At 55.7% G+C, this 15,802-nt stretch overlaps 5 protein-coding genes across 5 annotated transcripts; 3 read left to right on the top strand and 2 right to left on the bottom strand.

Moving 5' to 3' along the window:
• Positions 1-469: 469 nt before the first annotated feature.
• On the top strand, positions 470-1,850 carry LY79DRAFT_556987 (uncharacterized protein). The gene has a single exon (XM_060558060.1). It carries the CDS (start codon positions 735-737, stop codon positions 1,482-1,484), a length of 750 nt encoding a protein of 249 aa, XP_060413110.1. The 5' UTR covers positions 470-734; the 3' UTR covers positions 1,485-1,850.
• Positions 1,851-2,510: 660 nt separating this feature from the next.
• LY79DRAFT_517611 (carbohydrate kinase) lies at positions 2,511-3,841 on the bottom strand (the record flags this gene model as incomplete). Its single annotated transcript, XM_060554954.1, has 4 exons — positions 2,511-2,642; positions 2,758-3,507; positions 3,595-3,692; positions 3,766-3,841. 4 exons carry the CDS (start codon positions 3,839-3,841, stop codon positions 2,511-2,513), a joined length of 1,056 nt encoding a protein of 351 aa, XP_060413109.1.
• A 157-nt stretch (positions 3,842-3,998) lies between these two features.
• On the bottom strand, positions 3,999-4,998 carry LY79DRAFT_241091 (uncharacterized protein). Its single transcript, XM_060551746.1, has one exon. The coding sequence runs from the start codon at positions 4,706-4,708 to the stop codon at positions 4,130-4,132; it is 579 nt and encodes a 192-aa protein (XP_060413108.1). The 5' UTR covers positions 4,709-4,998; the 3' UTR covers positions 3,999-4,129.
• Positions 4,999-5,135: 137 nt separating this feature from the next.
• Positions 5,136-5,995, top strand: LY79DRAFT_580599 (uncharacterized protein; the record flags this gene model as incomplete). The annotated part of the gene is made up of 3 exons (XM_060560124.1): positions 5,136-5,208; positions 5,549-5,621; positions 5,722-5,995. The coding sequence occupies 3 exons, from the start codon at positions 5,136-5,138 to the stop codon at positions 5,993-5,995; spliced, it is 420 nt and encodes a 139-aa protein (XP_060413107.1).
• Positions 5,996-10,978: 4,983 nt separating this feature from the next.
• Positions 10,979-15,290, top strand: LY79DRAFT_591051 (pyruvate carboxylase; the record flags this gene model as incomplete). Its single annotated transcript, XM_060561230.1, has 10 exons — positions 10,979-11,108; positions 11,210-11,230; positions 11,338-11,342; positions 11,440-11,477; positions 11,531-11,562; positions 11,621-11,740; positions 11,804-11,865; positions 11,940-13,683; positions 13,745-15,045; positions 15,183-15,290. The coding sequence occupies 10 exons, from the start codon at positions 10,979-10,981 to the stop codon at positions 15,288-15,290; spliced, it is 3,561 nt and encodes a 1,186-aa protein (XP_060413106.1).
• Positions 15,291-15,802: the final 512 nt, after the last annotated feature.

Below are 15,802 nucleotides of genomic sequence, written 5' to 3'. Positions count from 1 at the left end.
TCCCCATTGGTGAACCCAGGCTTCGATCGCTCTGGCTTCTTCGGCGATTACACAGACGATCAGTCTGACCGACGCCCATTTGAGCTCGAACTCCACCTCCTCCATCTACCAGCGCCGCTACATTCCCGTTATCTCTGTACCTGAAAGAACCCCAATCTGGCGTCACAATGACAGAAAGTTTATATACAACACGACATGCGACGACAATGTCAGCCAGGTCAACAATCTTCTTGCTTCACAGGGAGCTTTGCTTGACTTCAGTCTACCACAGATGTACGATCAGTCGCCTGACAACGGTTGCCTACAAGCCAAAATCCCCTGCACACACTTCAACAACCCCCTCAAATAACAAAGGCGTATATAACTGCTAGTCTTCCTAGGTGATTTTAATAGACATGTTGTCGTTAGTTAGTTTTAGTCTAAGTTTGTAGAACTCAGACGAGAACACTGATGTATTCATCTCATGCTTCGTCTGCTTAACGAACCCGCCTCCTGGAAAGAGAAACTGCCCAGATCAAGAACCATCATTGGTCACTGTGTCATGTTCTTTTGAATTTGGCGACAGAGACTTCCGATGGACCAATACCTCATCTTGGAAGTATCCCATTCCCAAGACGTACAACCTCTCACGCAAGCAGACACAAGCCCTTAGCTGCACGCTTAGTATTTACAACAATGACAGGGACGCTGTCTTTAACGACAGAGAGAAATGTGAGATCCTCTGAACCCTGCTGATGAAACGGACGGCGTCTCAGCTAGGCAATGATCTCTCGTCTTACTCGGCTTGTCGCGCCTTTCGCAAGGTAGTTGAGGGAAACCCGCCGATGACGCCCGACTTCATCCAGGCGTGCACTGCAATGCTTATCTACGATATAAAACCACCCACAAGCTGGCCAAGCAGTGCTACCGCACCATACGTCAAGCTGCTTACCACACTGAGGGACACCGGATACATCGGTCAACCTAAAGTCGACAAACTACTAGTTGGATTTGGCCGACTCGAGAAGCCAGTAGAACTAGAGAAGCCGGAGAAGAACAAGAAGACAGTCCAAATGTGTAACGCCAGCACCCAATGCAACCTCCTCACGCCGACCACAATCAAGAGACAGCCCACGACTGTCGACGACGAGCCCAAGCTCTCAGACGAGCAGCAAAAGCTCATTGATTGGGTCTCGCAATACACCGACACAAAATCTTTCGACAGCAAAATGAGATACAACCTGCTGCTCCAGCGACTCGCTGACGAGAAATGGGTAGACCTGTATAGCTACGCCAAACATCTTACGGCTTCAGACGCATCTCACGACGAACGACAGACTATCTTCACCAACATCATCCGAGAGATGAAAGCTAGATGGTCTAACCGACGAACCACTCTAGTGCCAAAATTTTATGACCCTAGGGGATACGACGTCCGCCTTCACGGCAAAACGACCGCAGACGACAACTGCACACAGCCGACCACGGTTGACACTGGCATTTAGATGACAGTTCATTGCAATGGTTCGATTTCCCATATCGCTTTCGCACATTTCTTCTACACATTTCATTTACGTATTGCTATTTCATTAACTACACTACTCCAAGCGACACCAAGCGGCTGATGGGGATATTGATCTTAGACCACAGGGCACGACAATGATTGGGATCGCTACATTTGACGCCGGGGCACGGTGATGGAAAGGGCGATGACGGGAGAGAATATACATGAGATACGGGCGAAAAATGAGTCACTACACATGCCAACAAGGACATGATGGTGATAGCACTATTTTTTCAGGAGGCTACTACTTGAGACCGCGCCTCACACACACACACACACACACATACTTACATAGATCAATTAAGATACATACAAACTACAATACCCTAACACTTTACATGTGCAGCCTGTCCTAAGCTTAACATTTGTAACACACATAAAGACGCGCACACACATCTTATGATACCTTCTTATACTGTTAAGAACCATACTGTTAAGAACCCCTAGGGTACTACCTAGTTAGCAGATTACAACGCCCTAAGTACAGCCTGTAGAGATCCTATTGCAAATAGCGCTCGCACAAAGGAGCTTAGCCTTAAAGAGGTCAATCAAGATACCCCCTTCCTATAGCTTTAGCAGAGTGATCTGCACCTTCCGAGAAGCTACCGCTTAGCCTCCGGCACTTACCCTGTATCCAGCCCCAGCACCCTGCCTGTCAACAAAGGCGTATATAACTGCTAGTATTCCTAGGTGGTTTTAGCAGACATGTTGTCATTAGTCAGTTTTAGTCTGAGTTAGTGGAACTCAGACGAGAAACACTGATGCTTTCATCTCAAGTTTTGTCCGCTTAATGAACCTGCCTCAGGGAAAGAGAAACTGCCCAGATCAAGAACCATCATGGGTCGCTGTGTCATGTTCTTTTCATTAAGTCGACGTCTCTTCTTCTTGACGTCCGCTTTTGCGGCGCTCCTAGCCCTATTGACACAATTTATATGTGCGACCTGTCCCGAGCTTGACATTTGTACCTTTATAGCTTGGTGGCGCCCGCCTTTCCGTCAACCTCGCCAAACAGGGTCATGAACGACCCGTGGACCTCGTCCGTGAGGTCGCTTGCCTGCAAGCTGCGGCCCTTCTTCAGGAAGGCCCGTCTGGAGCACTCCTAGATTCAAAGTCAGCACCTCAAAAGGACCTCAAAAGGAGAGAAAAGAAAGGGGGGGAGGGCTATAACATGAAAACCGGAATAAAAAAGATAATGTAGCCCTAGGCAGACTTACCCTCGTGATGGCACTGCCGCCAAAAGCGGCTAGCCTGACCAGCTCGTCCTCCGCCATCTTGTCGTCGCCCGTGTCCCACAGGCCTTCGAGATAGGCGTTCCTCCACCCCAGGAACGTGGCGATCGACCCCGTGAGCGTGTCGCCCTGCCCGCCGCTCCGCTTCAGCCCGCCCTCCAGGTCGACGACCAGCGTGTCCTTCCCGTTCGAGATGAAGTCCTTGCCGCCTTTTTGCACGACAGTCACGCCCTCCAGCGCGTTGGCGAGCGCCTCCACCTTGGCCGTCTCCTTCGCCTCCTCCCCCTCTCCTCCCCCAGACCCCGCCGCGGCGCTGTCCTTGGCCTCGGCCTCGTCGACGCCCAGCGCCCTGCACAGCCGCGAGAACTCGACGACGTTGGGCGTCAGCACCGCCAGCCCGTACCCGCGGACCAACGCCGGGTCCTTCTGGACCACAAGCAGCGCGTCGGCGTCCAGGACGAGCGGCAGCGACCGCTCGCGCGCTGCGCGGATCACCCGCGCCACCGTGTCCTGCATCAGCGGGTCGCGGCCGAGGCCGGGCCCGATGACGAGCACGTGCAGGCGGGCCAGCATGTCGATGATGGGGCCTGCGACTGCCCCCGCGTCTGCGTGGGCGTCCCGGGAGCCGTCGGGTGCCGCGTCTGACGGCGTCTGCCGCATGAGGGGGTGCACCATGAGGTTGGGCGAGTACGTCTTGATCACCGAAGCGGCACCGGGCGTGCAGATGACGTGGGACTAGGCGCGAGCGCGCGCGCTCTCTCAGCACTTCCGTATCCAAGGTCATATTTCAAGGGTGAGAGGTTGGGGGGCTTGTGAACCTACCATGTCGCAGCCGAGTCTGGCGCTAGCCATGGCCGAGAAGTAGGGCGCTCCGGTGTAATCGACGCTGCCGCCGAGGACGCCGACGCGGCCCAGTTGCCCTGGGAGGATGATGAGAGTGTAAGCGCACACGCCCTTGGTCCTCTTGACGACCGGAGAGACGGACGGGCTCACCTTTGTGGAACTTCTCGAGCATGGGCGGGATCATCCGCTGCACGCGGCTAAGAACATCCTTGGTTGCTGCAGACATTGCGGCAGGACCGGATTCAGATGTCATCGCTAGGTTGTGCGCGGAGAGAGAGACAGAGAGAGAGCAGCGGATGGTGTATGTGCTGGGAGTCTGGTTAAATAGCGCAAAAACGGAGTTCAAGTAGTGTATTGCGTCAAGGATCAATCGCAGAGTAACGTGTAGTAGAGCTGTAAGATGTAAGTGGCTCCCGAAAGTTGACGTTGGGATTAAGTGGTGGTGCGAGGTGAGTTGAGACGAGGAGCTCTGACAGCCAGATGATGTCACCTGCCAGCATTGGAGTGCAACGTCTTAGTACAATCTATTGCGACGGCAGCGTCCAAAACATATTTTGTCCATCCAAATTAATAAAACCGATAGAATGCTATCCCGACAACCATAATATGGAAGGGCATAGTATACATTAGTAACAATGAGCAACAGTGACGCCAGCCCATTCGGCCTCAACCGGATTGATCGCGATAGGTAACGACGATGCCAGCCCATCCCTGACACTTTGGATATTTTGCTAGATAGAGAAATGCTCAAGAGGTCGAGGTGTAGATACAATGGGTGTAGAGTGAGTTGGAGGGTGCTCTTATGAGCGATATTCCCATGGTGGGAAAGCGCGCGCAGAGGTAGGGTGCCGGGGCCGAATACGGCGCAAAGGCAAGGTACCAGGGCCGGATACGGGGTAAGTGCCGGAGGCTGAGCGGTAGCTTCTCGGAAGATGAGGATCAACGTGCGTGCAAGAACAGAACAGCATATTTCAGTATTAGTCAGGAGAACCGTCACTCTTCCCCTACGTGCCAATTCACCACGACCATCTAATTCAACCCTTTTCATCTTCCTCATACACATCAGGTCCAAGCAGGAAAACCAAAGTCGCATCCTCAATGCTTGAGATCCCCCGCTGTAAGCCAAGCGTCGTCACACACGCACACACACATACACTCAACCACACGCCCGTTGGACAAAACGCAGTCACGTGATCTGAGCAGCAGCTGCAACCAGTTCGTCCAATCACGACCCTCAATTTCCTCACGGAAATCTCGTCCCCACCCACTCGATTTTATTCCCGGGGCATATTCGTACGTGGACGCGCCCACTGTAGCGGCGCCCAGCAGCCCAGCAACAGTCCGTCCGCGAAATTTCGGAGCGCCGCACGGCAGAGCTTGGGTCACCCCTTCGAACCTCTCTTGTCGCTCTCTCAACAAAATACGAAATCACAAACTCCCCCCCAAATCCGCCGCCGCCCTTCGCCAATTGACCCCGTCACCCTTGCCCGCCCACCTTCTCCTCCAAACCGCAATTCGAAATGGCTGCTATTGTCAAGGCTATCAACGCAAAGATCAGGTCCAACCCTGTGACGGACTACGTCTGCTCTACTCGTACGTGCCCGCCCGCCCCATCCGAGATATATTTTTTTTGTTTGATCCTATTCGCGCTCCGCGTTCGGGAGCTAGCGGGGATTATCCGAGATCCTTGGGGAGAGAGAACCTTCGATGGAAGCTCTCGCCGACGGCGATGAGTCTCCTAAAGCCCTGGATAGACGTCGCGTCGGCCTTTTCTTCTCGAATTTGCTGTTCGGGAGCCAGAGCGCTGCTCGACATCCACGTGCCACCGGCCCTTGCGGATGCGACGCTCCGGTGCCGGCCTCTCGCGATACCCTCAACCGCGACTCCGAAAAAAAAAAAAGATAGCAAGGCTAACCACTTCCGCGCACCACAGACTTCTGGGGCCCTGTATCTAACTTTGGTATTCCCTTGGCCGCCGTCATGGATACCCAAAAGTCCCCCGATCTGTACGTCCATGCCACCCTTTCCTCCGCCACCGCGGCGAGGGCTCGGAACGAGATAAGACCAATATGACTGATACGTCAACCCTTTTTTCTTTTCGTGTAGGATTTCCGGTCAGATGACGGGTGCCCTCTGCATCTACTCGGCCACCTTCATGCGCTACGCCCTTGCCGTCCAGCCCAAGAACTACCTCCTCTTCCTCTGCCACTTTGTCAACGAGGGCGCCCAGCTTACCCAGGGATACCGTTACATGCAGTACAACTACTGGGGAGGCAAGGAGGCTTCCGCCACAAAGGAGGCCTTCGAGGGCGTCCAGAAGAAGGCCGAGGCCATCGAGGCCAAGGTTGAGTCCAAGGTCAAGCAGGCCGTCGGCAAATAATTCCATCTTCCCATCCGAGGTGTGGGAGTGAAAGAAGCTGGTCGGGGCGAGTGTGGAAGACACAAGGCGGACAAGTGGTGGTCTGGCGTGGGATGGTACTGTCCCTCGCCACCGACAGAATTGCCAGGGTCGTGGTGGACTGTGGCTGAGGAGGCCGAGGGCTTTGTTACGAGTCCCATGGCTGTGATGAAGGCGTGACAGGAGGAAATGCTCGTCGCCGACTCTGCATAGTATGGCATACGCACCGCCGCAATGCCTAGCCGCGGCGGGACGGTAGCGAGGAGGTTTCTGTACCATCATCACCTTACATTGTTGTTTTGTTGCTTTCCGGAAACGACCCCCGATCCCCCGGCGGGGAAACGTTCCAAGGACGGGGCCTCTTGGTTATGGCCCGTAGCATCGTATAATAGAACAGCGAACTATTTCTGGAATCTGGCAAGTGTGACAACTCTGAATCGTGGAAAGTTAAAAGGAATGTTCTTGGCTGTGGGAGAGAATGGGAGGGTCAAGCGTTCTAGACTGGCGGCATTGCTCAAGTTGCTGCTGGATCCTCAGTGACAGACATAACCACCGACGGAGCGGAGCGGAGCCTTCCTATTTCGGGCGAATCCTGCCTTGTTTCAAGGGCCGGGGCCGGAGACAGGAGGTCGAGCTAAATTTGATGAGTCAAGGAACAGCGTGTCGTCTCATGTCGACCGTGCCGCGGGCAGCAGACGTGCAATGACATCGGTCATCCGGCATTAGGCCGGCCAGGGAGAGGAGGAGGGTGTGGACCATCGTGACATTCAAAGCTTTCTCTCTCCCTGTGGCTCTTCTTCGAAACTGCGAAGCACCGATCCCCTCCCCCTCCACTCTCACCACGTCGTTGGCACCTGAGATCTCGCCGAACGGCCGAGTGCTGATCCATCTTCATTCCATGGGACCGCGCATGTGCTGGAGCCAAGCGTCATTAATATTTAATCGTGGGGTGCAGGGCGGATACTAAGACCGCGTAAGCCTCAAATAGCCTACGATACCCGCCGACCGAGGAAGAGTCACACAGGCAGGCTCTAGTGGCCGGTTGCGCCAGGCGAGGCCATCGCTAATTTCTATTACCATCAACAACCACCGGCCGAGATGCACTGTAGATAACTCTACGCGCCGGATGCCGGAAGAGCCGACGTCGGAGTATCCCGATCTGGAATAAGAGTCACCATCACGGTGGGTTTGGTTTTGATGTTAATTTGGGGTTCCGTTCCTGTTTATCGCTCCCAACGCCGCTCGAATGCCGGTGCGATGTGGTATGGGACTGCAAATTGAGAGAGGAAACGGGGAGACACGGTCTTGATGCCAGATGGGGGGCCAAGAAGCGGATTAAGTTGCGGGGGTCAATATGGCCGAGTCGAGTCGCCCGTGGACTTGCAGCACAAGTGAGATGCAGAATGGCACCTTGGCGGTGTAACGACTCAAGACTCGGGTGGGCGATGCGACAAGCTGCACCAAGTCCATCTGCTCCGTCGCATCTCCCTATCGTTGCCCAATCTTGGTCAGACGTTGTGAACGCCAACCCAGCTTGATCTATCCATTGTAGGCATTCACCGAGGGACCTGGGGGCGGTGGACCGGAAATAACGCTCGAGTGATATGGGGATGCGTGGTTTTGTTCACGAGGGAGGAACCTGGATGTCCGGGGGTGGTGTGCTTCTACCGTGTAGCTTCATGGCTGTTGTACATGTGGTGATGTCCATCCACTCTACGAACAGCGTGGCCCAGGTGTGGGCGGTTGTGGTTCGCTGGCTTGGGTGGCAGGCCGGGTCCAGGCCTGCTTACCTGCTGTGATAGTTTCTTGAAGGGCAGCCGGCAAACCGCTGCAACATGTCCCATGGATGCAGAAAGCCGAGGTCGACGAAGGGGTTTTCCGTCACCCCTCCTTGCGTCCCTCATCAGCAAAGGCTTTGGGAACATTGAAAGGGGGGGGGGGGGACTACGACGATTTGAAGCGCTGTGGAAGTTACCCCGCATTCTCGCATTTTGCGATGATCTGGACCGCGGTGCAAGAAATGTCTGCAGCAGCTGATGTTGCAGATGAGAGGCGCGGCAGAAGATTGGCGAAGCGGAGGTCCGAAGCAACACGGGCCGGCGGCGGCAGCAAAGCCGCGTTATCGGTAATGGTGGCAATTCGGGACGCTCCCAGACAGTCTGTTTCGGGCGGCCGTGAAAGGCTCAGAGTATTGACACTGGCGCCAAGCCCCTCTGGTCTCGTAAGGAGCATTTGCAGATGGTGATTGTCTTCCATCTTTGGATGACTTGGCATCGTATCGGCAGACTCTGGTTGGTCAATTCCTTTCAGTCTTAGCGGCGTTTTGCAACGCCGCCAAAACCCTTTATTTCTATGTTGGATCTGTTCTTCTCCTGTTTTGTCCAGCGTTTTGGGGGAGAGGGGGATGGGATAGACAAGCGCCACGTCTCATTCCCCCGTCTTCGTGGGGTATTTTAGGACCGTTGTGGTACCGTCGTTGTTTGACGGCGGCGACGACGACGTCGATGTTCTAAAGATAACAGTGTTTCTCTGGGAACCTTGGGAGGTTGTTTCCGTTGATGGCAGATCTTCTAGGCATGCTCGCCAACAGTCTCAGGAGGCAGGCTGGGGTCAAGGGGGGTCAGAGCGTTCCGCCGCTCAACGTAACGTGGACCCCTCCCCCCCCCCATCGCGCCCAGCGATAAAAAAAAGAAGAAAGAAGAAAAAGAAGAAGAAGAAAGACGGAGGCGGAGGCATGTACGGACTTCCCATGGTACGGCGGTACGGTAGGTATGGCGGCGCGTGAAAACAGATCTTGGTCGGAGTGGGCGGGCGGTGGGGGCGGTCCTGGTGCTAGTCCTATTCCCAAGTCCCAGCCCCCCAGTCTCGGCCTCTCTCTGGTTTTTTTCTCGGGGCATTGCAAAGCCAAGATGTCTCAGCATCTCAGGTTGCATCCATGACTTCCACATGGACGTTACGAGAGCACGTACAGGACCCTGCGCAACAAAATGCGGATACCAACTCGAGTGTTGTTATTGCTGTACCTCGATCCTTGACTGGGCGGGTCGACGACCGGCTCCCTCGCCCATGGTCTTCACCGTTATGCCTCTCTAGCTTTTCTTGGTATGGGTCGCTGTGCAGTATCTGGATGCCAAGACTGGCGACGAGACAGTAGACTGCCGCAACGGCAGATTGGCAGTGACAGGTGTGTGATCAGCCATGTCCATACGAGGTATGCCCTGTTGTCGAGGGTTGGGAGGCATATGAGTGTCAAAGTCAAATGCCGAGTGCCGACACCAGCCGTTTCTAGTACCGATCGCTCGGCTGGTGTGTTGAATGATGGACGTACGGGCGCGTGTTGATTCTTTGGGGGAAAGTTGATAGATAGGTTGATAGATAGGTTGAGGGGGGGGGGGGGGGGGGGGAGAGAGAGAGAGAGAGAGAGAGAGACTGCTGGTTCTTTCCCACTCGGTATTTTCCTTCTCTTGCCGCCGAGTGGTGCAGCAACTTACCTACTAGGTGTAGGTATCGCATAGTGGCCTAAGCTCCCGTTCCAGTCCAGGGCAGCTCCCTAACTCTAACAGGGGAGGAGGAAGGAGGAAGGAGGGAGGAGGAGGAGGTTCCCTTTCCCTGTGTCTTGTACCTTGTACCTTGTACCTCGGTACCGCTTCTGCCTCCAACATTCACCCCCTCCCCCTCCCCCTCCCCCTCCCCCTCCATCCTTTCCCCCATGCCCCCCACCTCATCTGGCTTTCACCTACCTCGTACGTGATACTTACCTACACCAGTGAAGACAGTCGCGCAGCACAGCTCGCTGCATCTCTCTCCGAAACCCAAGTACCTAGGTACAAGTCGACCCTTGGCGACTTGCCTTGATGTTTTGTACTTTTGCGCCAGCGAGCTGGGGACAAGGTCCCACGACGAGGGGTCGCCCCGCTTCGACAGTGCAGCAAGCAAACCTTCCGTGGAGAGGTCGGTCAATCTGCCGACAGCACCAGCTCCGGACGTAGTAGTCTGAACTGTGTGACTGCGAGGAAGGAGGGACCACCACCTTGTATGCTCAGATGAAGAATACCTACCTACCATGCCCTGTCATCCTGTGACTGTTATCCTTGAGACCCAAGGATAGACGAGTTGAACGGGGAAGGGGGGAGAAGAAGAAGGATGGTGCTAGGTAGACCAAGCAACCCACATTTTGCCTTTGGTCATGACCAGTCCAGATACTTCGCAAATAGCATAAATCCCCTCATCCCTAGAGCCTTGGGTTCATCCCGTCCCTGCTCTTCTGCTCTCTTCCTCTGCCTGTCCTCCTCCCTCCCATCCTCCTGTTGCTGTCAGCTGCTTCGCTACTGCTTCGTTGTTTTGTGTTTCAATACCACTTTAGATATCCACACCCACTCACCACCGCCGTCCTTCCCACCCCGCCTCCTCCCCACCATCGTCCACTTTCCTGCCTCTCGGTCGGACCGGTGTAATAGAGAAGAGCTGTGCTCCGCCTGTCATCGAAGCCGAAAGCTCCTTTCATCCAGCAGAGCAGCTAGCTAAGCTACCTTACCTAGCTACAGCCGCCGCAACAACTGGTACGCTCCTCCTCTCCTCCCCCCTCTTCCCCTCCCCTTTGATCTGCAACTCGGAAGACGGGCGGCAGTAAAGTCAAAACGCAGCAGCACCTCCGAATTGGCCCTGTACTAGACCGGCGTAAAGCTTGGGATTCGAGCAGCTTGAGAACTAACCCGGGACCCCCCATCAACCCAGACCAGTCCCAAACCAATTCGGTCCCAAAAAACCACCGAACCATCCCCGCCAGCCGAACAGCCGACGCAAACTGTCTCGCAGCTGAGACCTCAACAGCTTTCTCCCGCTGCTGCTCGGCCCCATACACTACCTACAAATACTACCGGCTGCTGAAGCTCCGATCTTTCACTTTCCGTCGACTTTCTTCTCTCCTCCCCCCCCAAAACCCTCCCACATTCACAACTGCCCAACATGGCTCAAACGGCGGTTACCTACAACGATGTCTTCGAGGAGGGCGACGTTGAGGAGGTCCAGAAGGACCCCCAGACCATTCACCACATCCGTGCCAACTCGAGCATCATGCACCTGAAGAAAATTCTGGGTTAGTGCGAACCATCCTTTCGCGCCCTCGGAGGCTTCCGCAGCTTCTTGTCTCCTTTTCGCAAAGCGCTATGCTAACCTGGTTTCTTTTCATCTCTACAGTTGCCAACCGTGGTGAAATCCGTAAGTGCTTCCCTCTCCATTCGACCCAACTCTTGACTCACGGCAAGCTAACCGCCATCCAGCCATTCGTGTATGTTCTCTCGAAAATCGTCCTCTCATCGCTTTAGAAACAGTGATACTTACTCTCTTACCCGTCTAGATCTTCAGAACAGTGAGTTGGCCCATGTTCCCCCCCCCCCCCTGGTGCTCCCACCGCTGACTCTCGTTAGGCCCACGAGCTCTCGCTGCACACCATCGCAGTCTTCAGGTAAATCAAACAGGCTGGCCCCAGCCCAGACACCCGCAGGCTGACACCCGTAGTTATGAGGACCGTCTCTCCATGCACAGACAGAGTAAGCCCGCGCGCATCACAGTTCCTCCGTCTACCCTTCTCTGACCAGTCTTTTGCAGAGGCCGACGAGGCATACGTCATTGGCAAGCGTGGCCAGTACACCCCGGTCGGTGCTTATCTCGCTGGAGACGAGATCATCAAGATTGCCGTCGAGCACGGCGCGCAAATGATCCACCCTGGTAAGCAACTGCACCTAGTCTCTAGATGCCGTTATGGCTCGCCCACTAACACACCGCCAAAAGGTTATGGATTCCTCTCAGAAAACGCAGAGTTCGCTCGCAACGTCGAGAAGGCCGGCCTTATCGTAAGTTCCATCCCGCGAACCCCCCCCCCCCCTCCAGATTTTGTCAACACTACTGACTCGGTATGCTCCGCTAGTTCGTCGGACCCTCTGCAGACGTCATTGACTCGCTCGGTGACAAGGTCTCCGCCAGAAAGCTTGCCATCGCTGCCGGAGTTCCCGTCGTCCCCGGTACCGAAGGCGCCGTCGGCACCTTCGAGGAGGTCAAGGGCTTCACCGACAAATATGGGTTCCCCATCATCATCAAGGCCGCCTACGGCGGTGGCGGTCGCGGTATGCGCGTCGTTCGCGAGCAGGAGACCCTGAAGGAGGCTTTCGAGAGAGCCACCTCCGAGGCCAAGTCGGCCTTTGGCAACGGAACCGTCTTCGTCGAGAGATTCCTCGACAAGCCCAAGCACATTGAAGTGCAGCTCCTCGGTGATAACCACGGCAACATTGTCCACCTGTACGAGCGTGACTGCTCCGTCCAGCGTCGTCACCAGAAGGTCGTTGAGATCGCCCCCGCAAAGGACCTCCCCTCCGAGGTCCGTGATGCTATCCTCAACGACGCTGTCAAGCTGGCCAAGTCGGTCAACTACCGCAACGCCGGTACTGCCGAGTTCCTGGTCGACCAGCAGAACAGATACTACTTCATCGAGATCAACCCCCGTATCCAGGTTGAGCACACCATCACCGAGGAGATCACGGGTATTGATATCGTCGCCGCCCAGATCCAGATCGCTGCCGGCGCCACCCTGCAGCAGCTCGGCCTGACGCAGGACCGCATCTCAACCAGAGGTTTCGCCATTCAGTGCAGAATCACCACCGAGGATCCCTCCAAGGACTTCCAGCCCGACACCGGCAAGATCGAGGTCTACCGCTCCGCCGGTGGTAACGGTGTCCGTCTCGACGGTGGCAACGGTTTCGCCGGTGCCGTCATTACTCCCTTCTATGATTCTATGTTGGTAAAATGCTCATGCCACGGCTCGACATACGAGATTGCCCGGAGAAAGGTTCTCCGTGCCCTGGTCGAATTCCGCATTCGCGGCGTCAAGACCAACATTCCCTTCCTCGCCTCTCTGCTCACCCACCCCACCTTCATTGACGGCAACTGCTGGACCACCTTCATCGACGACACCCCGCAGCTCTTCGACCTCATCGGCAGTCAAAACCGTGCGCAGAAGCTTCTGGCCTACCTCGGCGACGTCGCCGTCAACGGCAGCAGCATCAAGGGCCAGGTCGGCGAGCCCAAGTTCAAGGGCGACATCATCCTCCCCGAGCTCTTCAACGACGACGGCTCCAAGGTCGACGTCAACCAGACCTGCACCAAGGGCTGGAGGCAAATCATCCTTGAGCAGGGCCCCAAGGCCTTCGCCAAGGCCGTCCGCGACTACAAGGGCACCCTGCTCATGGACACCACCTGGCGTGACGCTCACCAATCTCTCCTGGCCACCCGTGTGCGCACGGTCGACCTGCTCAACATTGCCAAGGAGACTAGCCACGGCCTGCACAACCTGTACAGTTTGGAGTGCTGGGGAGGCGCGACCTTCGACGTTGCTTACCGCTTCCTCTACGAGGACCCCTGGGACCGTCTCCGCCGCATGAGGAAGGCTGTCCCCAACATCCCCTTCCAGATGCTTCTGCGTGGCGCCAACGGTGTGGCGTACTCGTCCCTTCCCGACAACGCCATCGACCACTTTGTCGAGCAGGCCAAGAAGAATGGTGTTGATATCTTCCGCGTTTTCGACGCCCTCAACGACATCGACCAACTCGAGGTCGGTATCAAGGCCGTTCACAAGGCCGGTGGCGTCGTGGAAGGAACCGTGTGCTACTCTGGAGACAGCAAGTTTCCCCTTTCTTAGACAATCACCTCGAGCCATGTGCCTTTGCTAACTATTCATAGTGTTGAACCCCAAGAAGAAGTACAACCTTCAGTACTACCTCGATCTCGTTGACAAGCTTGTGGCTCTCGACATCCACGTGCTTGGCATCAAGGACATGGCTGGTGTCCTCAAGCCCCACGCAGCCGAGCTCCTTATCGGGTCTATCCGCAAGAAGTACCCCGACCTGCCCATCCATGTTCACACCCACGACTCTGCCGGTACGGGTGTGGCCTCCATGGTCGCTTGCGCCAAAGCCGGCGCCGACGCCGTCGACGCTGCCACTGACAGCTTGTCCGGCATGACCTCCCAGCCCAGCATCAACGCCATCATTGCTTCCCTCGAGGGCAGCGACCACGACACTGGCCTGAACCCGGCCCACGTTCGTGCTCTGGACTCTTACTGGTCCCAGCTGCGTCTGCTCTACTCTCCCTTCGAGGCTCACCTTGCCGGTCCCGACCCTGAGGTGTATGAGCACGAGATCCCTGGTGGTCAGCTCACCAACATGATGTTCCAGGCTTCCCAGCTCGGCCTCGGCACCCAATGGGCCGAGACCAAGAAGGCTTACGAGCACGCCAACGAACTTCTTGGCGACATCGTCAAGGTCACTCCCACGTCCAAGGTCGTTGGTGACCTTGCCCAGTTCATGGTCTCCAACAAGCTCTCCGCTGAGGACGTCAAGGCCCGCGCCGGCGAGCTCGATTTCCCCGGCTCCGTGCTGGAGTTCCTTGAGGGTCTGATGGGCCAGCCGTACGGCGGTTTCCCCGAGCCCCTCCGCTCCAACGCCCTCCGTGACCGCAGAAAGCTGGAAAAGCGCCCCGGTCTCTTCCTCGAGCCCGTCGACTTCGCCAAGGTCAAGCGCGACCTGCACAAGAAGTTCGGCGGCCCCATCACCGAGTGCGACGTCGCCGCTTACGTCATGTACCCCAAGGTCTTTGAGGACTACAAGAAGTTCATCCAGAAGTACGGTGACCTCTCCGTTCTTCCCACCAAGTACTTCCTGTCTCGTCCCGAGATTGGCGAGGAGTTCCACGTCGAGCTCGAGAAGGGCAAGGTTCTCATCCTCAAGCTCCTGGCCATTGGCCCCCTCAGCGAGAACACCGGCCAACGTGAGGTGTTCTACGAGATGAACGGTGAGGTCCGCCAGGTCACCGTTGATGACAACAAGGCCTCCGTCGAGAACGTCAGCCGCGCCAAGGCCGATCCCAGTGACTCGAGCCAGGTTGGCGCGCCTATGGCTGGTGTGCTGGTCGAGCTCCGCGTCAAGGATGGTTCCGACGTTAAGAAGGGCGACCCTATTGCTGTTCTCAGCGCCATGAAGATGGTATGTTTTTGTCCCGTTATCCCGTCTCACTTCTTTTTTTTATCTCATTCCACACCATATCTCCCGATTCATCCTACCCCCTCCTTTTTCATCATCTTTTTTTTTCTTTCTTCATTATGCTAACTCGGTCCCTTTAGGAAATGGTCATCTCGGCGCCGCACAACGGAGTGGTGTCGACCCTCCAGGTCAAGGAGGGCGACTCGGTCGACGGCTCCGACCTGGTTTGCAGAATTGTCAAGGCCTAGATTGATTGGTACGGTAACCTGGGGAACAGCGCGATAGATTTGTTTTGATTTATGATTCCACATATTTAGCGAGAACACCCACAGGGATGGGATGAAAGGGACATGTGGAAAGTTTGATGAGATGAATAACGTATTTAAGAACCGATATTCTTTACTGTTGTCAGCCAACGCGTGTCTTTCGTCGATGCCCTCTTAATGTCAAAGGTCTCGTGATCCATTACGCGTGCAAAGCTGTGTGAAATTTATTCTTGCGAGAGTGTCGGCACCGTAAGCCTAATACTGTCTGTCTTCCCTCGTCTGTATGATTACCAGAGTACGGACAGGATAAAGAGACCGGGGGGGTGAAGACAGAGAGAGAACGCGAAAGCCGGCCTGAACAAGAAGACATGTCCCTCTCTCTTGGGAGGAGGGAGACTTCTGCCAACGGAGACGGGATCCTCCCCCCCCTCCTTCGTTCCCGTGCCTTACTCGATTCTGCTTGTCGCCCTCCGGATGGCTCGCAGGGGCACACT

Source organism: Colletotrichum navitas (assembly GCF_030913465.1).
Source record: "Colletotrichum navitas strain CBS 125086 chromosome Unknown LY79scaffold_38, whole genome shotgun sequence".
In the NCBI taxonomy this organism is placed as follows: Eukaryota; Fungi; Ascomycota; class Sordariomycetes; order Glomerellales; family Glomerellaceae; genus Colletotrichum; species Colletotrichum navitas.
The sequence above is the reverse complement of the archived record's forward strand: the minus strand, read 5'-3'. Positions and strand labels throughout refer to the sequence as shown.